Below are 26,910 nucleotides of genomic sequence, written 5' to 3'. Positions count from 1 at the left end.
GGGCATTCTCCCCAGGGTACTTGTTGCCTTAAAGAGGGTCAGTGGTAAGTCCAAAGAGCTGTAATTGTGGGACTTTCAGTTTTCATAGAAGATCAATCTGTAGAAAGGAACTAGAGAGGGGAGAGAGGGAGATAACTTCAGTCACGGGAAAGTACTTAACAGAGTCAATCAAATCCAAGAGGGCCATTGATCTGAATAGAGCCATTTGTGATGAAACACAATAGAAGATAGGAAGCTCATCTTTTATCATGTGAACTTCAGGGCAAACATGCTAGAAAGCTATTAAACCCTGGCCTCCTCAAATTGATACACAGGAACCAAAGGGAAGCCTCAGATGTCAAATTCTCATGTCTGTGCCCAGGCGGCCAGAAGCAGGAACTGGCTCCTGGTTTCTTGAGGGTGGCCTGCATGTGAGCCCAGGGTGTGACAAAATGTAGCAGAAAAGACTGAGAAGGATGACGATGAAAACGAAGCTCCAGCCTCCTGACTACCCCTCTCAGGTGTGTATCTGTTCCCAATTCCGTATTACAATTAAAGAGAATGATTTTTATATATTTACATACTTTCAGTGTCTGGATTTGAATATAGCTGAAGTTAAGGGTACTAATTAATTGTGAATCATTCCAATACTTGAACATAAAACCTCTCGAGCCTAATGTGCAAATTTATGTAAAAACAATGTGAAAATTAGAAATGCATTGGCACTTTTTTTTAAGCAGAACTGTAGCACTCTGTCTAGTCAAACAGACTGCTCATTTGCAAGTTGTCTATATGCAAAGCATTCTGCCCCTGGGAGCCTAAAATCTCCTTAGCAAGTCATCTGAAATTTGAGAAGAGCTTTGTTCTGAACCTGCTTTCTGCTCTCTTCACTTTTCTTCCCTGCTTCCAGTACTGTGGGCAAAAAGCCTAAGTATGGATTACACCTGGCCAACCCAGAAATAGCCATGGCCCAAAACAGGAGGCCCGCCCTGGGAAACCCATTTGAGTTCAAAGGAGGGTGTCTAAATATGCTTGTCTTGAGCCCTGTGCATTGGGCCTTGTGCTGCAGCCTTCCAACTTTAAGAGAAATTTCAGAATCCAAATCCTTCCCACCTGCAGGGCTCAAATTTTCCTTTGCAGATCAGACCTGGTGAAGAGGCTATTTGCCCTTCAATCCTAGGCTAGCTTTCTGCCTTTCACCTAATGTTTGAGGTTAAGAGAAATCAGAAAAGAGAGACCGTAAACTGGTCAACACTGCATGGGCATCTGCCTCACCCAGCTTTGGGAGTGGGGGGAAGAGCCAGCCACAGGTGCTCAGGTGCAGGTGCCCAGGTGTGAGCGGCCAGGTGCAGATGCTCAGGTGTGGCAGCAGGGTGTGCACTTGGCTCATCTGCTCTGGGGAGGGCCAGCTCCCGACAGAAGTAGGCCAGAGGTCAGTCCCAGGAAATGCTTGGAGCGGCCAGCAGGGTAGGGCCAAGTCATGATACACCTAGGAGTGGGAGGGGAGGCATCTTTGGGAATTACCTGGTTTATCATTTAGCTGTTGGGGTGGGGAAGGAGGTGGGAAAGACAGAAGGCTCTCCCAGGAATTGGCAGGCAGCCAGGTCAGAGGTAATGGCAGCCCCCACTTGTGCTAGAAAGGCAGGCAGGACATGACCGCTCAGATATTCTCTCCTGGGCCAGGAGCCACATCAACAAGTACAAATCGCGGTTGCCCTGGAAGGAAATGGCTCAGGTTTTTCCCAGTAGCTCAATGCCTAGGCACTCCCACCAGTGGTTTGGGCATTTCACTCTATTAGCTCTTCTGCTCAGTGGCCCATTCTGCTAGCCACAGCTCACATTTACTCAAGTTATGAAAAAGGTTAATTTTCCCATATTGAGTTTCTCTGCAAAAGCTGCTTTCAGTTGTGACCGGTAAGTTCCGTTGTCACCAATATGGGTTACAACTGTTGTCACCCTGATATTCTGAAGCCGTGATACTAAAAGTGTGACCCCAGATCGGTGTCATCGCCATCAACTACAAGCTTGTTAGAAAGAAAACTCGCCCTAGACTTCCAGAATCAGAATTTGCATTTTAACAAGGCCCCCGGGGGAATCCTGTTCACACTGAGTTTTGAGAAGCTCTGTTCTAAGATCTTCAATCCCCAACAAGCCAAACCGACCACTTTCTTCACATAATCAGAACGCTCGGTTCCAGTATTTCCAGATACCAGCCGTAGGAAAGCACATCGTTCTTTCATTTCCCTTTAACCTTATCTAAAGCACTCAATTTCCTCAAACCTTAAGTCGTCATCTGTAAAATGGGAGTGCTAATCCTACTTAATTTAAGATGATTGAGTTGAATAATAAATTAGAATTTGTCCTACAAATTGGGAATCATGATCGGAATATTCAATTTTATTATTACTCTGTGTCCTAACTCAATAACTGGGTTATAAACTCCTGAAAACAGGACAATCTCTTCTCTACCTCTTTCTTTATCTTCCCTATATACTGAAATACAGCGTTCTGCCAATAATGAGGTCGACTATTTGACATTTACAAAAATCTCTCTTGGAATCCCCCTGCCAAAAAAAAAAAAAATTGAATTTCAATTTATGACTCCAAGCACAAAGAGATCCTGTCACTTTGACCTAATTCTCTGAGGTTCATCCCTCTAAATAATTGTATTGTCTCCATCTATAAAGTACTCTGTTACTATGACAACGCACACATAATTGCATGTGTAAGTAGTTGAGGGTGGCTGTACAAGTCAGACTCCTTTCCACTAGAAAACACAGAAAACATTCTATCTTCCTAAATGTTACTCTCTCAGATTTGCACCCAGACCCTAGAAGTTTCTTAAACTTCCATATACTTTATGGACACTATAAAGCAATTCCGGGAAACATTGATACAGTAGCAAAACTACTGGGAGTGGAAATTGGATGGAGATCTGGGTCCCAATTCAGAGTCTGACACCTGATTTGCAACATAATTAGGCACAGGGTACTCAACTATTCAGGGCCCTAAACCCTTCTATTGAAAGGGAAATGAGAGAACAATATGTGTTCCTATGGCTCAATCCCTATAAGATTCTGTACTATTCAGAGTCGATTTTAAGTGTCACTTAAATGAAATTATCCAACAAACCCTCGTGGCATTAAACATTAACGTGGCTCTTTTTATATGGCATGGTTCATTACCATGCCAATAAATGATTAATCGTAACTCTCTGTCTTGACCAATAATTTTGCTGGACTTTTATGGTTCACAAAGTGCTCTGTGTTGTAATGCTACCTCTTGAAACTGACATCCTAGCATTTATTGTTTTTTATTACTTCCCTAAGGTGGTTTTCAAAAGAGACACTAAGTGACATATTTTTAGGAGGGGTTTAAAAGTTTGATGGGGTAGAAGTAAACATTGCTTAGCTCAACCGGCAGCAGAGCCAGGGCCCAGGGACCAGCGCTTCTATGGACTTGGCCTTTCAAGCAGCCGACCCAGCAATGAATGATCCGAACAGCTGTGTGGACAATGCAACAGTTTGCTCTGGTTCATCCTGTGTGGTACCTGAGAGCAATTTCAATAACGTCCTAAGTGTGGTCTTAAGTACGGTGCTGACCATCCTGTTGGCCTTGGTGATGTTCTCCATGGGATGCAACGTGGAAATCAAGAAATTTCTAGGGCACATAAAGCGGCCGTGGGGTATTTGTGTTGGCTTCCTCTGTCAGTTTGGAATCATGCCCCTCACAGGATTCATCCTGTCGGTGGCCTTTGACATCCTCCCCCTCCAGGCCGTGGTGGTGCTCATTATAGGATGCTGCCCTGGAGGAACTGCCTCCAATATCTTGGCCTATTGGGTCGATGGTGACATGGACCTGAGGTAAGATTATTTATACCTCTAACTACTGCAGTCACCTTGGAGTAATCCTTCCAGAAGCCTATGGCATTCTGAATGTCCAACTGATTTGCTACGCATCTAAAGTATGACTAAGGAATTAAACAGGAGAGAATAAATGCATTCACATGCCTTCTAGCACAGCTGTTTAGCTATTGGAATTGGGGGATTTATATTTTGTGTTTGTGTTTTTAAATCTAACTCAGTTAACAGGGAGTTGCATAATTGCTGTTGATCTCTAGGAAAAGATTCAAAGGTTTTTTTAAAAAAGTAATCTTTTCCAAACCACAAGCTGCAGCTGAGGAGGTTTATCCTGTTGGTAGCAAGAAAAAAAAAAAAGCAAAATACACTTTCTTTGTAATGATGAGGAGCTCTGGGTGCAATCATAAAATAAAACTGTTTGTCAAACATTAGAACCTCTAGTGAGACAGTGGTCAACTCCATCAAATACAGCCAGTTCTTTGGGCAAACATTTTCCTGGTATAAAACCTAAGGAAGAATTCATAAATTTGCTTCACCTCTACTGGCATTAAAAGTGGGGGAAAAAGCCTACAGCAGCTTTTTTTAAATTATGCTTACCTTACTACAAAATAAACAGAAAACGGTTTCTCCACTTCCTACGGAGTAATCTAAATTGCAATGTTTGCCCATTTCATCCCGTGCCAGTCTGAACTAGCACTGGAAAAAAAAACTAATAGAAATAAGATGAAGCATTAATGTGACTAGACTGAGAAATTTAATGCTGAAAGTTGAATAGACAAATGTCTTTTTCCTTAGCTCACAATTCCTCATTTCCCTTGAAAGGTATGCATTTCCTTCTGCAAGCCATCCAGGTGCTAATGCAACGTGTGCTTATTAAATACTGTACAGTAGGCAATTAGCTCTGTTCATCCCCAGCTACTATTGACAGAGGAGAGAAGCACAAAGTGTAGAATTGTAAACGGTGGATTGATAGAGTACCCAGTGAGCAATTAGGAACCTGCTGTCTCATTTCAACTGGTGCTGGTTTCTCCAGAAGCTTTAGAAAAGTCATGCAAACCCTACACTTTCATATGGCTTAGTCTTTCACATAAGAAAACACATGATATCCACCTTGCAATTGCTTTTTTTTTTTTTTTTTTTTTTAAGGAAAGCCCCTTAAAACAACATAGGATGGCAAGTGCTATTCAGGTTTAGTTAATCTGTGAACCACAATATAGCAATAAGGTCTTTTTAGACCTCAGTTTAGTTTGACCTGGACACAGGTACACAGAAGTGAGAATTCTAAATGCCAGCACCTATTACACTGAGAAAAGTGAACTACATGGAACATTGGGCCTTGACCTCCAATAAACAGCTTTCTCATAATATTTGTAACTTTTAATGCAGAGGAGTTTTGTACCTCAATGTAATGCCACACATGGAACCCTTTTATAAGACAGAAAAAAATGTGTGTGGTGCTGGACTATTAGGTTGTTGAAATGAATTCTCTTCTGTGAGCTAAAAACAGTAAGATCTAACCTAAAAGCTCCAAGTTACAATTTTCTGTGGTTTTAAAGAAATCTTATTTCTCTTGAAACAGGAGATGATTATGTAATCCTGTCCACCTAGCATAACAATTCCTATAAATTATTTTTTTAATAAGAACTAAAAGTAGAATATGAAGCCTTGGTAGAAACCTCCAGCTGAGTCTGTGCAAATGAATCCTTCCCGCAAGTCAAAATAAGCCCTATAACGCAACATGGAGCAACCTCACCTATCCAGAGCTCAACAAGATCCAATAAAAGACACTGCACACCCAAAATAAATTTCACTTAATCTCATAAACGCTCCTCATGCATGACCAACTTAACTATTTTTATTTTAAAGCTCTGTTGTGCTATTTCTCAGAAATAAGAAGCGGGGAAGGAAGCAGAGTGTTAGGAAGGGCAAAAGAGAAGATCAAATGCCTACAAAGCAAAGCAGACACTGACAACACACAGCCATCTCTCTATCACTTATCCTCTATCACTTATTCTCTCTATCACATATTCTCTCTTAATTATCAATTATTCTCTCTGGTTTCTGTAGCACTTATTCTAGTCTCTGGTCTCTGTATCACTTATTCTTCTACAAACACAAGAAGATGTCACTGTATTTTAGAACAACCGATAATCATGTTTATCATGATCGGTCTTAATCATTGAGAAGAGGTTAAATTATACTGCCATGTAAGATGATGACATATGCATTGTGTGTTAGGAAAACAATATTCCAGTCTTTCTTTAATACAAATTAATTAAAAGAGTAAGATCTGAGCTATTGGGTAACAGTTTTCCAAAACTTTTTATTCTTCTGGATTAAGAACTGGATAACTAAAGTCTCCTGATAATTTATTTAGATACAATCCTATCTAACATTTATATTTCCAGTTGCGTACACTTAGAATTTTACCTTCTCCATCTCCACTTGAACTCTAGCAATGGCATGAAGACATGACTGTTTATGTTAACAGGCAGCTACACTAATTGAGCTAATGCCACACAATGCAAGCAAAACCATTCCACCTGGTTTTAACTCTCTTGGTTATGGTTCTTGGGAGAAGAAACCAAAACATTTCCCTCTCACCCTATCATCTCTTATGAACCTGGAAAGCCACCGCATTTTGCAATCTCTAGTGACTTTGAAATACAAAATAATACACAATAATCCTTGATCATTGGAATCCAGCAAGTACTATTTCAGCTCCTTCTCTGACCACTCCCAGCCTGGAGTTTGTGAATCTGATTGGTGCACATATAGTTTCACCTAAGTCGCAGCTGTGCCACGGACATCACATGCACAAAAAGCATCAGGGAGAAGAGACGGTGACCTTTCAGGTGAATCTGCTGGTGGCCAAAACCCATAGTTGAGGGGACACAGAAACATCCTATCTCCTTTGTGTCTGCTCTCTCCCCAGACACAGGCAAATATCCGGTGTCTTCATCCTTCTTAATGGCCTCAGCCACACCATGCAAAGACTTCTCATTTCCTTTCTTTGGCTTCCTCTTTGGGGAATCCATTCTTATGCGTCCTTCTCCCAGTTTCCCCCAGTTCCTTCCCTGCCACCTACTTTCTACTTTCCTTTTTATTGTTTTATAGACTTTCCTACCACATCCTTTGTTCTTTGGGCAAATGCTGTTAGATTTTTCAGCTTCCAGTGCAACGTTCATTGATATTTCAGATATTCAAGAAACCTGACCCTGTAGCTTACCACAAATTCACAGCAATCAATCCTTCCTATGTCAACCCCATAAATGTCCTTCTCTTCTCTACTCTGGGAGACCTAACCCAAAACCATTTGGCTTTTTCCTTTATTCTCCCTCAAAGTAACCAAACATTGTTTCTCTCCAGTAGCATTGATTTTACTACCTACTATTTATTAAACACTAGTATATGCCACGCGCAGTGCTAAGTACTCAAAATACGTGGGTGTATTTCATCCTCCCAAGAATCCTCTAAAGTTAGTACTATTATTTTCTGCATTTGGCAGATAATAAAGTTAAGATTCATAACCTTGACCAAGGTCATTGAGATGTATGCCTGAGTCAGAATTGGAATCACCCAGATCTACCCACTACCACTTTGCAGGCTCATAAGCTTTCTCTACACTGTTTCTATCACTTTTCATTTCCCCAGTTTCTAGCACTGCCTATATACACTACGTTAGAGCCTTCAGACTTGGTATTTTACTTCTAATATGATTACAGTCTTTTACATTGCTTAACACTGATTTCACGAATTCCTCAACATTCACTACATTTACATTTATTCTTTCTTTTATTTCCATACACACAAAAGAAAATCTCCCTGGCAGTTAATAGAGCTGAAGTGAAAATTAAGGCCAAGATTTTTTTTTTAATTTTCTTATACTTTACTCTTTTCTCTCATTCTAATATAAATTCAAGGCAGTAAATGTATTTTTTATATCCATGCCTTTTATAGAACCTCAGATTTTTTCGTGTAAGATGATATTTTCTTTTGCTAATTTGGGCTCCTATATTATTTCTTAAAATTCGTTACCTGTGAATTGTTTTGAATCTTATTTTGAGTGATTTGATTTTGTTCTTATATTCATTCAAATAGCATCAACTTCCAGCTACCTATTCGTTCCAGCTACCTATTCATCTGCAAGGTCTCTTCGTCAAGGCTGCTCACAAGTCTAAACCTTTCCTTCTCCAAATCCTCTTTTGTCCCTCATCACGATCCTTAAGAAACTGCTCTCACCAAACTCAAAATTATGATACAACATCATAGATTGTCTTAGCAATATTCGGAATTAAAGGTTTTGCAAGGGTCTTTGAAAGAAAAACAAAGACAGGAAAAGACTTCCTTCTTAAACATTTTCTCACATTTTAAAACAAAAATTCTCAGACTTCTCTTCACTGGAACCCAGTTAATAAATCCTCCTCACTTCCCCACCAGATTCCCACTACACTCTAGAAAAAAATATTGGAGGCACAGAAACAAAAGTGATTTTATTATAGGGACAACTTTAAATCCATTCTAATATATTTTTAAAAATAAAAGATAAAAAAGAGGACACTGAAAGAAGAGAGAAAAGAACAGAGAAAAAAATTACCTTCAAACTCCAGTACTTTCATTGTAAGTAGGACAAAGTACTATTAATAACAAATTAACTTGTTTGTCTGGTGTACAATTCTGCCTTAGCATCATTTTATACCTAAATTAAGTTAACCTATAACCAGAATAGATTGAACTGCTTAAAGTTTTAAATACATCCACAGCATTTGTTTCTGTTATAATATTTTAGCTCTACTAAAACAAGTATTTTAATCTAAATTATTTAAGCCTATTTTAAATGAGGTCACTCTGGTTAAAAATAAATATATTATTAGAGAAGTTAAGTTCTCTGATGAACTTTGTCCCACTCTGTATTTTGCCAAAGCGTGCAAATTTAACTGTGCCTTAAAACAAAATTTCTCATTGCTAGCTCCTTTCTTAGTATAGTGTCTTGTTGTTGTTGTTGTTGTTTTGGGGGGCAGGTAATATAAATATTTAGCATTTTCTTTCAAGTTCACCCATAATACCCTTAAGAAATTACTACTCTTGACAACCTCAATGACAACCTGTTGGGAGAAGGGCCTTTCAGAGAAATTTCTCATTTCTCTAAGTTTCCTGATTCTATTTGGTGGAACACAAAATACACAAACATGGTAACATAAATGATCACAGCAGAGAGATGCAGGGTGCAGTGACTCTTGCCTGTAATCCCAGCACTTTGGAAGGCCTAGGCGAGCAGATCACCTGAGCCCAGGAGTTTGAGACCAGCCTGGACAACATGATGAAACCCCATCTCTACAAAAAAATTTAAAAATTAGCCTGGCATAGTGGCTCATGCCTGTAGTCCCAGCTACTCGGGAGGCTGAGGTGCAAAGATCACTTGAGCCCAGGCTTCAGTGAGCCAAGATGGTGACCCTGTACTCCGGCCTGGGTGACAGAGAGAGACCTTATTAAAAAAAAAAAAAAAATGGTAGTAGCAACCAGCTCTTAATAGAGTGCTTTGCATTGTTCTAAGTGCCAGACACCATTGGCTCATTCTATCCTTACAGCCATTTTAGATAAGGAAACTGGTAAAGAGAAGTCAACTAAATTACTCAAATTAACACACTAAGTGGCACCGCCTGCTTTCAGCCCAGACAGTGTGTGGCTTTAGAGCTCAGGCTTTAAAGGCAGAGAATGTACACTGTGTACAGATCACTTCAAAGAGGACCAGAAGACTCACTCCCCAAAAATATTCCTTTGACCCACTGTCCTAGTACTAGAGATAGCATCATTTGGCATTAATGTCTCCATGTAGAAAGCCTACTCAGCCAGACCCTCTTACTAAAATGCAAACGCTCTGAGCAGGGATGATACCAGACACTAGTTCTTCTGAACACACATTTGCTAAATTGCCAGTGACTCACTCAGTGCTAAGAATTTAGGTCTACCCTGCCTGCTTGCATGCTTTCTTTTGATTTTTAAGTCAGTTTCCACTTCTTTTCTCAAGCTAGAGTCACTTGGGCAGTAATTTTTCTGCTTTATGGCAACACACCAAGGCCTCCTCCCTGGGACATGCATTCTATTCCAGAGCCCAGGGAGACCCATTCCATCTCAGCATGGTCAGACACGTGCAGCCTTGGTGGTGTCAGCTGCTTTAAATGTGTTTGCTGTTCTTTGACTGAATGTTTGAAGGATGGCACACCCAGCGAACCTTATACATTATTTAATGATGACTTTTAAACCATCGTTTAATACTGTTTCTGACCCTTAAGAATAACAGGGGAGAGAAGGACGGCACAAGGCAAAGTGGAAAGACACCAAATATGGCCCATTTTGCTCAAGGCCAGGCCCTGAATACACTCAGGCACAGGTATATTACTGTTCATCACGCCAGACGATGCTACAGGTTGAGACAGATTCTTGCAGGACTTTCTTATCATGAATCGAAAATAAAAATTTTCTCCCATTCGGGAGGTTGTTTGTCTACTCAGCTGATAGTTTCCTTTGCTGTGCAGAAGCTCTGTAGTTTAATTAGATTCCAAGAAAACAACAAACAAACCCATTAAAAAGTGGGCAAATGACATGAACGGATGCTTCTCAAAAGAAGTCACACATGCAGCCAACAATCATATGAAAAAAAGTTCAACATCACTGATCATTAGAGAAATGCAAATCAAAACCACAATGAAATGCCATATCACACCAGTCAGAATGGCTATTATTAAAAAGGCAAAAATTAACAGATGCTGGTGAGGTTACAGAGAAAAAGGAACACTTATCTTCTGTTGGTGGGAGTGTAAATTAGTTCATCCATTATGGAAAGCAGTGTGGCAATTCCTCAAAGACCTAAAAACAGAAATACCACTCAACCCATCAATCCCATTACTGGGTATATACCCAAAAGAATACAAATCATTCTATTATAAAGACACATGCATACATATGTCCACTGCAGCACTATTCACAATGGCATACACATAGAATCAACCTAATTGCCTATCAATGATAGACTGGATAAAGAAAATGTGGTACATACACACCATGGAATACTATGCAGCCATAAAAACGGACGAGATCATGTCTTTTGCAGGAATATGGATGGAGCTGGAGGCCATTATCCTTAGCAAAGTAACACAAGGACAGAAAACCAAATACTGCATGTTCTCACTTATAAGTGGGAGCTAAATGATGAGAACACATGGACACATAGAGGGGAACAACAGACACTGGGGCCTATTAGAGGGTGGAGGGTGGGAGGAAGGAGAGGATAAGGAAATATAACTATGGATACTAAGCTTAATACCTAGGCAATGAAATAATCTGTACAACAAACCCCCATGACACAAGTTGACCTATATAACAAACGTGCACATGTACCCCTAAACTTAAAATAAAAGTTAAATTAAAAGATAAAAATAAAAAGAATCTTCCCTAGAACACCACAGGTGGATGTATCAATCTGCCCATTGCCTTTCAGCGTCAGCATGACCACATGCTCCACACTGCTTGCCCTTGGAATGATGCCGCTGTGCCTCCTTATCTATACCAAAATGTGGGTCGACTCTGGGAGCATCGTAATTCCCTATGATAACATAGGTAAGTCATCCATCTGCAAGACTGTTGACTGTTACCCTCAAACTCTCTGCTTACCCCTGCTAGGCTCTCAGACCAGGCTCACACCTGACCGTTATTGCCCTAGTAGGAGTTTTTGCCCGATTTCATTATAAAGTCACCCCTGTGTTTGAAGAGTGTTGGCAGAATGTAAATTCCAAACCTTGACCTTATGGGAGAACCTGTCTTTTCTTCAATTTGAATCACCAGCGAAAGAAGCCCCTTCCCTAGCCCTCAGTGTGGACTGAGGAGGCTTAAGCTTTGGGGACATGGGAGCCTCCACCTATTCCTTAACCCAGAGTGTCACTAGTTAATGGTCATAGGATTTTGCATCCAGACACTTGAATTGAAGAATTTATTTTTTTTTTGAGATAGAGTCTCGCTCTGCCACCCAGGCTGGAGTGCAGTGGCATGATCTCGGCTCACTGCAACTTCCACCCCTTGGGTTCGAGCAATTCTGCCTCAGCCTCCCTAGTAGCTGGAATTACAAGCATGCACTACCACGCCTGGCTAATTTTTGTATTTTTAGTAGGAACGGGGTTTCTCCATGTTGGTCAGGCTGTTCTCGAACTCCTGACCTCAAGTGATCCACCCTCCTCAGCCTCCCAAAGTGGGATTACATGCATGAGCCACCAAGCCCAGCCTGAAGAAACTTTTTAAAATCATATAATGGTTTAAAAAGAGAGCACTGAGTAAGCAATCCAGAGTGTCACAGTAGAAAACTACTAGATGAAATACACTGTTTCTAACACTCGACTGTGAGCCACACCTTGACCCAACTGTTGATTTAATGGCAAAGTCTGTATCTCATGCTCCAGGAGTCAAATTTACTAGTAACGACTCTGTCTCATTTCACCCTCATCCCAAAAACCTTATTTTCTGTTTCTGGGGAAACAAATTATAGTGGGAGATTAAGTTATTGTTGTAACTTAGGGATGAGGGTCAAGGGAAGAACAAGGGAGTTCCTGGTATACCAGGAATAGGCATTTCCCACAGAACTATCACGAATAAAAGACAAGATGTGGGCAAAATAGTACATCAGTAACGATCACCAGGTACACTACATGCTAAATACCTGGATTTTTTTTCCCCACTGACCTTGGAAAAAAATCCCAATGAGCTGCCTCAAAAAGGTGTGGGTTTCCCATTGAAGAAAGCATCCAAGCAAAGGCTAAATGGTGAGCCACCTGGATGCTTGTAAGAGGGACTTCTATTGGGATAGGAAGCTGGGCTGAAATGCCTTCCATTTCCAAGAAAGACTGCTTCCATGATTTAGGGTGATTGAGGGAATATACAACTGAATTAGAACAAACTTTGTGAATACTAATTGGGGATGATCTGTATTACAATGTTTGTAGCCTCTTCTCTCTCTCCTACTCTTACCATTACCATTAGACCAAAAAAAAATCGTCCTCCTTGACATGCCCTATTCAGTATGGGTTTTTGATATACAAGATTCTTCTGACTCCTGGAGAGAACCTTAATATCGTATATAACCTCCTGACAACAGACTTTAGGGCAACCCTCCACAACCACCTGCCTTTGCCTTCATGCTGCTTGACTCTCTGGCTGCTCTCTCAGTGGATACCTTCCATAGAGCTAAAAACCATAGTTTACATGAGTGGTGACCATTATATCCCTCTCAAAGAACCTGTCTGCTGAGTTAGGAATTTTGATTCCACATTACTCACCACAATAATTTAATAATTTAAGCCATAAAATATTCTCCTTTTGATATACATTCCCTTCTGGGAAATGACTCATGGAAATACTGAATAATTCTAACTACAGTGTGAATGACTTATACTATATTCTGTGATGTGAATAAATTTTGAAATAAGGAGAAAATGAAAAATCAATTAGCACCTCAATGGAGGAAAAGGTCATCACAACAGGTCAAGAGTGAAAAGAAAAGAAAAATAGAAAAAGAGAAAATGGAAAAAGAGAGAAGTCTGAAAAACAAAGATATTGTTATATGTAAAATATTAATTCAGAAACAGAATGCTTGTTCCTCAGTACCACAAGGAAAAATCAGCATTCAGACAAAAAGTTTTCTCAGCAAGGCAATTTTACTTTCTGCAGAAAGAGTGCTCCTCGCAGATGGAACAATGGTGAGAGCACGCCTGAACAATGGAGGGAAGCAATTCATATCCCTTATGCAGCTTGTCCCTGCTACTGTGTCCTGTCTCCATTGGCTGGAGCCAGACCTCACAATCTAAGCTAAAACCTGACTGGCTAGTAATTTAAAACTTTTCTAAATAGGTATAGGCAATAGACAACAAAGGAAAAGAGGACGTTACTTGTGAAAGGACTTAGAAGAGTAACAATATTTCCAAATAAGGAAGGGGCATGGGCTGCAAGCTGGAATGTGCCTGTGAGCATGTTCAGCACAAATATCTTGGTTAAAGTACAAGGACATAGAATGTACTTATTCCTTTATATCTAACAGCTACATAGAATAGGGCTTAACAAAGAGTTACTAGCACAAAGCAAGGAGGCTTGAAGGAAGTTAGTCTTTAAAAGAAATTATTATTTCTAATGTTTATTATCATTATTATTTTCCTTTAACACAAAGGGACATTTTGAAGAGGAAACTTTTTACTTTCTACAGATATTAACCCTGCTCACCATGTTTGCTCAGGCCTCCAAGCTCACCTTTTTGCTGTTGGTTTTTCTAGTTCTTTAACATAGAAAATAAATGAACTGACTGCTTCACAAGATGTTATCACTGCTTTCTAAATTGTGGCTTAGGGTAATTATTTGCCCAAGGTCACCAGGAAGCTGGAATAGCCTGCAGTCTATTCTCTACACAGCTCTATGGGCAGATGTGTTTGGTACAACTTCATGCTCCAGTGATTCAGTAAACACGTGCGAGCCCCCTCAGATGCTGACATCTGGATCGGGAGGAGGCAGACCGTGCAGCTGGTACCACTAAAATAAAACCACTGCTGCAAATTGTTGTACTTAGTCCTCTCTACTCCACATTTGTAAGTGTCTTGTGCCAAGAAGCTTATAGCCATTTCATCATTTAATTCTCGCAACAGCACTGTAAGGCAGACATAACTCCACCCATTTTACGAATGAGGAAACCAAAGCTTAGAGGGGTTCAATGACTTGCACAGTTCCCACAGTTTGGGAATACAGAAAGGTTCAGCTCCAAATCTATCTGGCTCCCAGTCCCACCACATGAATCCATTCACCACCACTCTCTTTCATTCTCATTCTTCTTTCTACCTTTCTTTCCTCTGATATCTACTGTGTAAACTTTATTAAAGACCAAGTTATGGATTCAATGTGTAACCATGAGTGGATGCTTTTTCATCTACATAGACAGGCACTTTACAGAGAAAACATGGGCATATGAGGCATACGTAAAACACACAGATCCTGGGGAAAGAAAAGAGCAAGATCGCCAGCCTACTGGAGACCAAAGTTACAACATCCACCTCTACAAGCAGGAGCCACACACTGTGGGTGTAAAGAAAAACAAAGAGTCCCTTTCCCTGTCAACCCCAGGTCCCTGAAAAACTTCATCTGGCCTCATCTGGTCAGGAAAGAAAAGCAATTCCGCCATGGATTTCGGCAGGTGGTGCTGCTTTTGTGTTATCCCGTTGACTTGGGCTGCCTCAAAGAGATGAAGACTCCTAGCAGGAGGAGACAAACAGATTCAGCACATTAAAATATAGGACCAAAACCTAACCACACTAACATTCCAAGCACAGGACTTGCACCTAGATTTAAGCTACCACATCGCAAACAAGTCTTATATCCAGATGGTTTTAAGACCTACAAACTTCAAAAACTTAGGCAATGGTCTAAAGACCCAGGAGAGGGTGTTTCCTTCTTATATTCATCTGTTCTCTCATTGCTATAAAGAATTACCAGAGACTGGGTAATTTATAAAGAAAAGAAGTTTAGTTGGCTCACAGTTACACAGACTGTACAGGAAGCATGGCAGGGGAGGACTCAGGAAACTTACAATCATGGCAGAAGGTGAAGAGGAAGCAGGCACCTTCTACATGGCTGGAGCAGAAGGAAGAGAGCAAAGAAGGAGGTGTGCACACTATTATAGACAACCAGATCACATGAGAACTCACTATCACAAGAACAACAAGGGGGAAGTCTTCCCCCACAATTCAATCACCTCCCACCAGGCCCCTCCTCCAACTGACCCCTCCTTTAGTTGTAATTCTCCAACTGGGGATTATAATTCAACATGAGATATGGGTGGGGACAGAGAGCCAAACCATATCACTTCCAAAACAGTAGGATGCAACGATACCCAAGGGGGGTTTTTCTGGGGCATCTCAGCAGTACATGTGTCAACGCCACTCTTTCACATCCTTTTTTCCATTATTCCCTCCTTACTCCCCATCATTTATCTTTTTTTTCCTGCTCTTAGTACCCTTAGTCATTATTTAATTCTTCTGAGTAATTTCTGTGCAAAAGTCCTCACTGACCATTATATTGCCAGGAGGGCTAGAAGACTACAAGGAAATTATGTTTTCATCATTATTGCATTCACTTTAAATTAATATCTATTGCCTTGGATTCTAGAATCTGTTTTCCAGTCTTAGTTCAATCTACCTAGTTCAACAATACTAAGCAACATCCACTCTCAGAATTTCACTGTTCAATATCACTTTCTTATACTGCTTAAAAGGATGTTTGAGAAAGAAACAACCTATGAAAAGTTAGAAGTTGTTGGTGCTAAATTATATGAAATTCAGCCATCGGACAAATGAGTGTTAAATAACGTGGAAAAACAAACCATATGTCGCAAGAACAGCAGTAAATTTAACATGGTGAAATTGAAATATGACTCTTTTATCTGGCCCAGTGAGCATGTTACTGCAAAGAACTATAATTACATGAGAGGTCATCAAATATATTATCTCATGGAAAATTTAAAGCATGCTTTCTCAACTTTTGTTCTCATCTCTCTGCTGTCAATTTGAATAACTAAAGCTAGTTTTAACCAGAAGTCAGGAGATGTCAGAATACCTGGTGATCTTGAGCTAATTTTGGAAATTTTCTTTCATTTTAAAATATTTTAAAATTATTTTTTATTTCTACTACCATGAACTAGCAGACAAATGTAAAATGTCATCTTTGTATGCCATACACACACACACACACACACACACATACACACAAAACTTGGTGAGCTATTTTTCCTAGAGATATAAAGATCCAAAGACTAAAGAAGCCAAGATTCTGACAAACTAAAACTAACATATGCTGGCAAAATATAGAAACTCTAAAAAATTAATGCAGAATTTAGTAAAAGAATTTACAGCATTGATATTATCAATTATTTACCAATAATATTAAATTATTTACTGGAGTGGGTGAAGAAGTTGAGTGAGTGTGTGTGTGTGTGCATGTGTGCATGTGTAATTCTGTATTCTGCTTTGCGTATTCAAGAAGGAAGACTGAAATACTACCTAATCTTTCTTCAGGCTACTTGTTCTTCTGTTTTTCTCTTTCCTGTATCACCTGTTCTGCTGATCACATTGCCCTTCTGTCATCTTTAGGTACGTCTCTGGTTGCTCTTGTTGTTCCTGTTTCCATTGGAATGTTTGTTAATCACAAATGGCCCCAAAAAGCAAAGATCATACTTAAAGTAAGTATCCCAGTTCACACCATTAAATATTCCACTGTGACAATCAAAACGACAGGGTTTTCCATCCATGAAATGGTTTCATTCTCATTATATGATTACTGTTGAGTGGGGGCCTGAAGTCATTAGCCATGAAGTCTTCTCTTTTAGAATGTCCTTCTTTATATGTGTATAGAGAGAGAGAAGTGGGATCTCACTATGTTGCTAATGCTGTTCTTGAACTCCTGTGCTCAAGTGATCCTCCCAAAGTGCTGGGATTACAGGTATGAGACACTGCGCCCCGCCTAGCATGCCCTTCTTTATTGCAGTCACAGGAAAAATTTCTACCCATTCTTTAAGACACTCAACTGAACTATCACCTCTTGATTTTACTCTATTCTGTCCTCACTGCATATTATTGTTATCTCTGTGACGTGAGTTTGTGTTATACAATATATCTAAATGGCTTTCTTAGAAAATAGAACGTATCTTTCTTATGTCTGTATCCATATGGCCATTTCATTGCCTGGCAATCCCATTCACTAACTATATTCTAGCTAGATGATCTGGATATGGATGTAGATAATATAGATAGATTCTGCTGCTCAGGAGCAAAGTAAGTCCACTGTATTCCTTGCTTCTCTTGACAAAAAATGTTTATAATCTCCAAATTTTGTTTTAAATGTGAAAAGGAGAAAAAAATAACAACAGTGGTTTTCATTTGCTTATACCTTTTTTAAAGTTGTATAGAGTTCTATACCCATTTTCTCATTATCGTAACAATCATAAAAGGAAGCTGGGGTGAGATTTTATCTCCAATTACAAATAAAGAAACTACAGTTCAGGAAGTTCCTGATTTACTGAAGGAAACAGAATAGAAGTAGTTGAATCCGGAAGCCAAGTCTTCCAGGCTTTCATTGAAATGGGTTGTCTTTTTGTTCTGACAAGGATAATTTTCAAGTCAGAAAATCTTCAGACTAATTGCAAATGGATGCTACATGTCCTGTTGTGTTCTTAAAGCTTAAAGCATGGGACAAGCGTCAGTATTTCCAGTGGGCTGATTGCAGCCTCCTGGCTTGGAGTACATAGAAAGACAACTTTATCACCACTTCCCCCAAGGACAAGGAGACTGCTGAGGTTTTGTCTCTGACAAACATACTTGGATTTGCTTTGACTCATGATTGCTGGATTCACTTATTTCTTTTTTTTCAGATTGGGTCCATCGCGGGTGCCATCCTCATTGTGCTCATAGCTGTGGTTGGAGGAATATTGTACCAAAGCGCCTGGATCATTGCTCCCAAACTGTGGATTATAGGGACAATATTTCCTGTGGCAGGTTACTCCCTGGGGTTTCTTCTGGCTAGAATTGCTGGTCTACCCTGGTACAGGTGTGGCATTTTAGTAAATCACATTGGGAATTGTAATCTGTAATATCTGTTGTATTCCTTTGCTAGAGTTGCCACAAGACAGAACCACAAACTGAGTGGTTTAAACAACAGACACTTGTTGTCTCATGGTTTCAGAGACTAGTATTGAAAATGAAGGTATCACTGAATTGATTCTTTCTAAGGGCTATGATGGAGGGATCCCTTACTGGCCTTCCTCGTGGCTTGCAGACAACCATCTTCTTCCTGTGTCTTTTCTCAGTGCACCTCTCTGTGGCCTGACTCCCTTTTTGATAAGGACACCAGTCATTGGATGAGGGTCTCCTCTAATGAACTCATCTTAACTAATTATATCTGCAATGACCCCGTACCCACATAAGGTCACATCCTGAGGTGCGGAGTGTTAGGTCTTCAACATATGAATTTAGGGGAAAGGGAGACATAATCAACCCATAACAGCTGCAAACACTGAAGACAGGATCAAAATCCTTAGCCTTTCATCAATCACTTTCATCCTATTTCTGAATATGTCATTCTAAATAGGCCCATTCATTCCGAAGTCATGCAAGTCCCCAGAAAGAAAATACTGACTGCCTCTTTTTCACTCAAAGTCTTCTGGACCATTCCGCTTACAAGGCAGATGGGGATCTTCCATTGCTAAGCTTTCTTTTTCTCTGAGTGGAATGACATTAATGAAAGCAGTTGGGCTGCCTTGGAATAGACAAGCATTCCTCCGGCTGGCAGCAGGGTGAGCTCATCCTCCAAAGATGCCGAATATTAGAATGGGTTTCATGCTTCTGGATTTGGTACTGGGCAAAAGCAATTCTTTTTGACTAATCCATCGAATCCACAGGCAGAGAGAACACAGGTGTAGGGACAGATGCATGTATGAAGTTGGGAAAGAGAGGAGTGGGTATGGGCAGCAAGAAGAGCACAGTGTTTGAGTCAGGCAGACCTGGGCTTGCCTTCCAATCCGACCACACACCACCGGGGGACCTCAGGCCCAGCACTCTCTCTTTCTCTGAGTCTTATCATCTGTAGAATGGGGACAATAATTTCTACCTTATAGACTTTTTGTCAAGATTTAAACAAAACAATTTTTTATTTTTATGAGACAGGGTCTCATTCTGTCGCCCAGGCTGGAGTCCAGTGGCACAATCATAGCTCACTGAAGCCTCAGCTCAAGTGATCCTCCTGCCTTAGCCTCCCGAGAAGCTGGGACTACAAGCGCACACTACCTTGCCTGCCTAATTTTTTTGTTTTGTTTTGTTGTTTTAGAAACAGGGTCTCATTATGTGGCCCAGCCTGGTCTTGAACTCCTGGACACCTGGGCTCAAGAAATCCTCCCACTTCAGCCTCCCAAAGTGCTGGGATTACTGGTGTGAGCCACCTGTTTAGCCCAGCCTAAATAAAACAAATTAAACAATAAAACAGCGACAACAAATACCGTATCTTGAGCATTTTCTGAGCTGCTGCCCTGTGCTCTACACTATTACCAAAATCATAATTGAAAAGGGTGAAATGAACCCTCTTGGCCACTTTCCAAACACTGTGATAAATGAGCCAACTCTTCATATGTACATATTAAATATATTTATTTATATTATATACAATAGGGGATATGATGTATAATATATATATTCCACATAAGCCTATCTTAAATATATGTCTCTGCATTAAAAGCAGAGACAAAATGCATATATATGTACTTATTATTATATCTGCTTTTAATGTTTCACAATAACAAAACAACAACTAAAACATGTGCTCTCTTAACATCTTCTTTAGGTGCCGAACGGTTGCTTTTGAAACGGGGATGCAGAACACACAGCTATGTTCCACCATCGTTCAGCTCTCCTTCACTCCTGAGGAGCTCAACGTCATATTCACCTTCCCGCTTATCTACAGCATTTTCCAGCTCGCCTTTGCCGCAATATTCTTAGGATGTAAGGAATCATGCCAATCCCATTTCATGATGATCTTTGAAAAATCCTGGAGTTGCTAAAACAACATTTTTTAAAAACTCCCCATTCCTGGTGGTGAATTGTACAAATATATGAGAGGAAAAAGCCACCGTCATATTGTCATGACTTTCCAATTGCTGATGAAAAGATGGTAGTTTTACCAAAAGATTCTAGCAAAGATTATTTTTGAGTGAAAAGTAATGGAGGGCGATTCTCTCCATTGACTTTCTTTTCCTCAGTAATAAGGAAGGCAGAGGAACCTGTCGGGACCATTTTATTGTGTGCCTTCTGGCATTCGCCCAGGAACTCAGAATTTGGTGATCTTTTTCAAAACATTGTCTTGATATGCTTTATAAATATAGGATATTTATCTGGTATACAAAGATAAATATAGGATATTTATCTGGTAAACTGGTATACAAAGAAAATTTACCAGGCTAACTTACAAGGAAGATGTGTGTGTGCATATGTGTAAATGCATGTATATATATTTTTTAAATACCCATATAATTGAAGTGGTTGAAGCAAAAATGTTCCTTATGTAAAGTACTAGGTGTAGTTTAAGTAATTCTTACTTCTCCTGCCTGTGGCATGAAGCTCCCAGCGTCTGCCATCAGGCCCCACCACCCACTGGCCTTCACCTAGTTGAAAATTCCTTCTACATTTTCCTTTCCAAGGGCTGATAATATTTAACCTCTATTTTTACATTCTATTTTTTTAATAAAAAAGCTAGTTTTTAAAGCCTCATGACATTTTAATGGGGAATATAAAGTGAAGGCACACAACAAAACTAATGTAAATGTTAAGTCACAAAATGTCCAGAGATATAGTTTGGTTTTGTTTGGTTTTGCTTTACTTTTCTCTCTCTCTCTTTTTTTTTTTTTTTTTTTTTTTGAGACAGCACCTCGCTCTGTCGCCCAGGCAGGATTGCAGTGGCGCGATCTCCGCTCACTGCAAGCTCTGCCTCCCGGGTTCACGCCATTCTCCCGCCTCAGCCTCCCAAGTAGCTGGGACTACAGGGGCCCGTCACCACACCAGGCTAATTTTGTTTTTGTATTTTTAGTAGAGACCGGGTTCCGAGGCGGGCAGATCACGAGGTCAGGAGATCGAGACCATCCTGGCTAACACGGTGAAATCCCATCTCTACTAAAAATATGGTTTTGCTTTACTTTTCTGCTTAGCTTCATCAGCTCTTCAACTTGCCCTGTGATGCTGATCTCCTCTGCACTACTGTCTTGAATGTCATTCTCAAAGCAGAGACGTCCTTTCTAGAATAGAATACTCTGAATCCACTAACATTCCACGGATTTATCGCTGCTCCAGTAAGCAGGAGTCCAGGCCTAATTACCTTGTTTTCTGTATAATAACATTGTTTGATCTGCCCAATTTGGCACACAGTGGGATTTTTCCAAATAATTACTTAATAATGTCTACTAGATAAGCCAGAGAAAGTGGTCTGGTTGATAGAACAATTAGGTAATGCACTAGTTGAACACTAACCCCAAAGAGATTGATTAATAAAAAATTAAGTTGAAGGAATGTGGAAAAGGGAGCACTCAACTCGGTCTTGAAATTTCCCAGTTATATCAGTAAGTATAAAAATAAGGGAGGAATCTTTGTTAAGTGTATACAATGCCTGGAAACATATTCTGGTGATAAGACTAGGATTCTAAATATTTTTCTGGAAAAAGGAGAGGAAGAGAAGAAAAAAGGAAGGATGGGGGAGGGAGAGAGGGAGGGAGGGAGGAAGACAGAGAGAGAAGGGAGGGAAAGAAAAAGGGATAAGTAAGAGGTATAGTTTGGTTAAATGAAATCATTGACATAAGTTTAAGCTGAGGGACTCTCAACTCAGAACAGTTTATAACAAGTGGCGGATCTTCAAATTGACCACAAGCTCAATTAAATTCAATACTGTGGTTCAGTGGCTTTGAAAATAATATATTACTAGAAGTTCAGGGACCAATCTAAAGGAGATATTGATCTTGGGTTAATAAGATCTTTGAAGCAAGTCATTATCTCTCTCAGCTGTGTGTCATAATGAAAGTTAACATTTATTGAGCATTTACTATTCTTCACAGACCATGCTAGGCATTTAATTTTATCTCATTTAATGTTCACAATTGCCCTATGAGGTAGCTAATATTATTATGGCCATTTTATATGTGAGGTATTAGAATTCGAGGGGTCCTATAAGGAGTATTTTCTGTCCTCCTCTTGCCGTTGTGACCAATTGGGAAGTAGAAGAAAAATCAGATATTCAGATAACAAAATAGCACTTTAACTATGGACAAAACTTAATTGGAAAACATGACTTGAATCTGCAACCAAATGGGCTTGTTGAAACCACCCTTTCCTCCACTGCCTCACACATGTGCAGACATGTACTCACACATACATAGACACTGCACGTCTTGCCTCGCAGGGCAGAGCCTACCCTGATGAGCTGACCTTAAAAATAAGCTGAGAAATGCTTGCTACCAGAGACCAGCAGCTCCACAGAAAAGAGGAATGCTGATCACCCATCAGCCGAGTCTCTTCTCTCCGGGGGAAAGATTGAATGAAGGCAGGGAGGGAATGGGAATGTTGTTCTAGTTCAAGTCCTTCTATGGAGGACCATCAAACCAAGGTCCTGGAGGTTGCACTGCACCGTGTGTATTTATTAAGAACTAGCACATTAACTGGGATGTGGCGGTACAGAATAAATCCTCCCTATTGTTCTTATCATTGTTGAGTAGCACGTGCAGGGCTGAATGCCTGAAGAAGCTTGTGGCTGCCCTGAGCAAATGTCTCCTAAAGATTTATGCTAGGTCTTCCTGAAGTGCAGTCATTCCTCTCACCGTGAGTAGCCACGCAACTAAGAACGGTGATTTATTTCTCTAAGCAGCCTCCAGTCTACAGAAAATGTGATCTGCCATGTGAATCATAGGTTATAATCTCTATGCAAAGTAATTTTGCAGTTTGTTATTATAAAATTTACTTAACTACCTGTGTATTGTTTTCTAGTTTATGTGGCATACAAGAAACGTCATGGAAAAAACAAGGCAGAAATTCCAGAGAGCAAAGAAAATGAAAAGGAGCCAGAGTCATCGTTTTATAAGGCAAATGGAGGATTTCAACCTGATGAAAAGTAGACATCAAGTGGACAAAAAAGACGAGTTCTAAATTACATTCTTAAACCGTAACTATATTTAATTATTTGTTTTGGTAGGACAGTTGGCAGAAAAGAGTTAAAGTGAAAATTTGAATTTCATTTGAATTCATGTATTGGTTTCAGTACCAAGTGACTGGTGGCCCAATTCTTTAATGGGACAAATATTGTTTCCTATATATATGTATATTTTTATATATGTATGTATGCTCATATAGATATATTGTCATTGAAATATTCCCCCAAAATATTCTCAGACTAAACCTGACATAGGGAACACCAAGAGTGAAAACATCGTAACACCAAAACTGAATTCTTATGCAGAATTTCCTAGCCCAGAGATGACGACCTGACTTTCTGTATGTTAAAGTAGATGTAATTAATTATTATTATTATAGTGGTCAAGATTTTCTTCAGTGTTTATGATTATAAAAATTGACATGAACATCTTTCACTGACATTTTAATCATTATTTTGAAAGCTTTGCAACCTATATATTTATATAACTTTGTAATATAACATCAAATATCTGACTTCTGTATTTTTAAAAAGTTGCCTTCTCCAGTGACAGTCCAAAAGCAGAAATGAGAGGAAATTATTATGAAATAGAATTCAATAGCCATATTGGATGCAGGCTCTTAACTCAGCAGGGATATTGCACATCTATTGCTCTACCTCAGGGGTCCAGTGATACCCACTAGATCTTTCAAGGAAAAACATAATTCTTTCAAATGGTGTGTATTTGGCAAAGAGCTCTTCAAACCTGGGAGAAGGACTTCCTCAAGGTTTTCCTGTGTGCAGCGGGTCCACATAGCTAATATGACAGCTATTCAGTTGACAGGGACCACCCACAGTAAGCACCAAAGTCAGGGAGGTGGCAGGAGGTGCAAAGACAGAAGTATTGGGAGAAACACCAAGACTCTAGTGGAGAAATTAATTCAATGGGAGATAGTATAAAATACATAGAAAACACAAGTAACAGAAACCCGGTTGAAATGCTTAACTAGAGTCAATTAGATGTGCAGGAGTAAGTAGTATAAGAAGAATCAAGTCCGAGAGTGATCAGGAAGTGAGTATTAAACAGTATTTGAAACAGAGAACGTGTCCCAGGGCCCAAAAGTCAGAAGGGCCCCACCAGCCAGGCAAGTTGTTTGAATGCTGTAAGTAGGTGTAGCCAAGGGAAGCCAGGACTATCTGATATACAGCAGCAGGGGTTTATGGCTGCCAGGGGAAAATAACTGATCAAGTGTTGGACTTTCAATTATAAGATCGAATTTAATTTCCTTTCCCTCATTCTGCAGCAATCAGAATAGACAATCTTAACCACTCGGTCCTTAGTGGTTTTGTTCCATCTTGCACTGGGTATTTTCACTGCCTCATAGAGTCTATTTCAAGTGTTTTGGCTGAAAGGGCTTTTTGCATTTGCATGTTCTGAGTTCAGATCCTGCTGGTGCACCCAAGCATTATGGGAACAGGAACTCAACTTAGCTCTTCCAGTAGAGGTGTGAGGGATTCTGCTTTTCAAATTCGTAGCATTTATCTTTTTATACAAGGTTTCCATTTACATTTGAATAAGTACTTCATATTTTTCCATCATTAGACAAATACAAAATGGACTAAATAATTTTAAGAGATAGTGGAGGAGAGGGGTACAGACTTCCTTCTTAGAGAGTGTCACAGAATATGCTCCCAATGGTGGAAAGGAAGATTTTCAGTCTAGCGGCTAAGTACCTCCTACACATTTCTCATCAATCAGAAAATAGACAGGTGCACTAAAGGGACCCTGAGAACTCCTATCATAATTTTAACACACCCAACATCAAGGGCCTAGATGCCAGCAGCTGCAGCAAGCAGGGTTTTCCTCCCTGTTGATTAAAACAGGTGAGCAAGATAGAACTTGGCTTTCTTACATGATGCGGTAACTTGTGACTTGTGTCTTTTTCCCTAATGTGCTAGTGGGAAGAAAAATAGCTGAGCTTTCTAAAATGATAGCTCTCTATTTTTAAATGAATTTGAAAAGTCGATTAAATTATGTATTTTATTGCCTCTGAGTATCATATTAAATGAATATTTTATTTTAAAGGCTTAAATAAATGAAAATGATTTTTGTAATGTTTGGTCTAGTTGAATCTTTGTGACTTGTGTCAAGATTTTCTCACTGCTCAGTTCTAGAGATACAAATAAGGTGGAGTTTCTCAGATATTAAATTGTTCTTTGAAAGGTGCCTGAAAGAAACTCTTAATTAAACACTTTCATAATTCGGTCTCCCACTGATACTGACTGGGATTTTCCTCCAGAAAATCATACAGGGGGAACATTAATTAAAGACTCTTAAAAATAGTTTGACAATGATAGCTGATTTAAAACAATGATGAAAGTATTTCATGAACTTACAAACGAAGCCACCATCTTCTACGAAATGGTGATGTATATACATATATATACACGTATGTGTATATATACACACATACACAATGATAGCCTATTTAAAATAATAAAAGTATTTCACGAACTTTTAAATAAAGCTTTCACCTCCTACAAAATGGTGGTAAATTATATATGTATATTGTACATATGTCATATATATAATATACACATATATTATATGTATGTCATATATATAATATACACATATATTATATGCATGTCATATATATAATATACACATATATTATATGCATGTCATATATATAATATACACATATATTATATGTATGTCATATATATAATATACACATATATTATATGTATGTCATATATATAATATACACATATATTATATGTATGTCATATATATAATATACACATATATTATATGTATGTCATATATATAATATACACATATATTATATGTATGTCATATATATAATATACACATATATTATATGTATGTCATATATATATTATATATATGACATATGTATAATATACACATATACACACAAAGAATTATGGAGCTCTTGCATTAAAATCTCTCATAAATGAGACTTGAAGAAATTCAGGTTATCAACCTCATTTGACTCCTCCTCAAAGACATCATTCTCTTTTCAATCTAGGAAACTCTCACTCTCTTCCAGCAGGAAACAATTTGTCTCCTTGGAATATTTGGTACCCCATTGCTTCTCAATCCTTCACCTTTTCAAAAACCACATAAGTTCAGAACAACAGTCTTCAAACTGTGGTGTGGTTACCTCTAGGAGTTCACGAAATTGTTCAAAGGGTATGCAGGCATGGATAGGGAGTGAGTTTCCATTTCTTCAACTTCCAGATGTATGCCTTCCCCAAACTGCCCTGCCTGAAATGCCCAGTGTTTGAGTTGTCCTGGGTTCTCCATTTCCAC

At 39.3% G+C, this 26,910-nt stretch overlaps 1 protein-coding gene across 1 annotated transcript; it reads left to right on the top strand.

Annotated features, from left to right (window-relative positions):
- The first annotated feature begins 3,385 nt into the window (after nucleotides 1-3,385).
- Nucleotides 3,386-25,682, top strand: SLC10A2 (solute carrier family 10 member 2). The gene is given in 6 exon segments (NM_001131608.1): nucleotides 3,386-3,842; nucleotides 11,338-11,456; nucleotides 17,009-17,097; nucleotides 18,286-18,461; nucleotides 20,247-20,404; nucleotides 23,426-25,682. Coding segments are annotated over 6 exon segments (1,080 nt in total). The 5' UTR covers nucleotides 3,386-3,432; the 3' UTR covers nucleotides 23,554-25,682.
- Nucleotides 25,683-26,910: the final 1,228 nt, after the last annotated feature.

This window comes from Pongo abelii, chromosome 14 (assembly GCF_028885655.2).
Source record: "Pongo abelii isolate AG06213 chromosome 14, NHGRI_mPonAbe1-v2.0_pri, whole genome shotgun sequence".
NCBI lineage: Eukaryota > Metazoa > Chordata > Mammalia > Primates > Hominidae > Pongo > Pongo abelii.
Note: the sequence above shows the minus strand (reverse complement) of the source record. Positions and strands in the feature narration are given on the sequence as shown.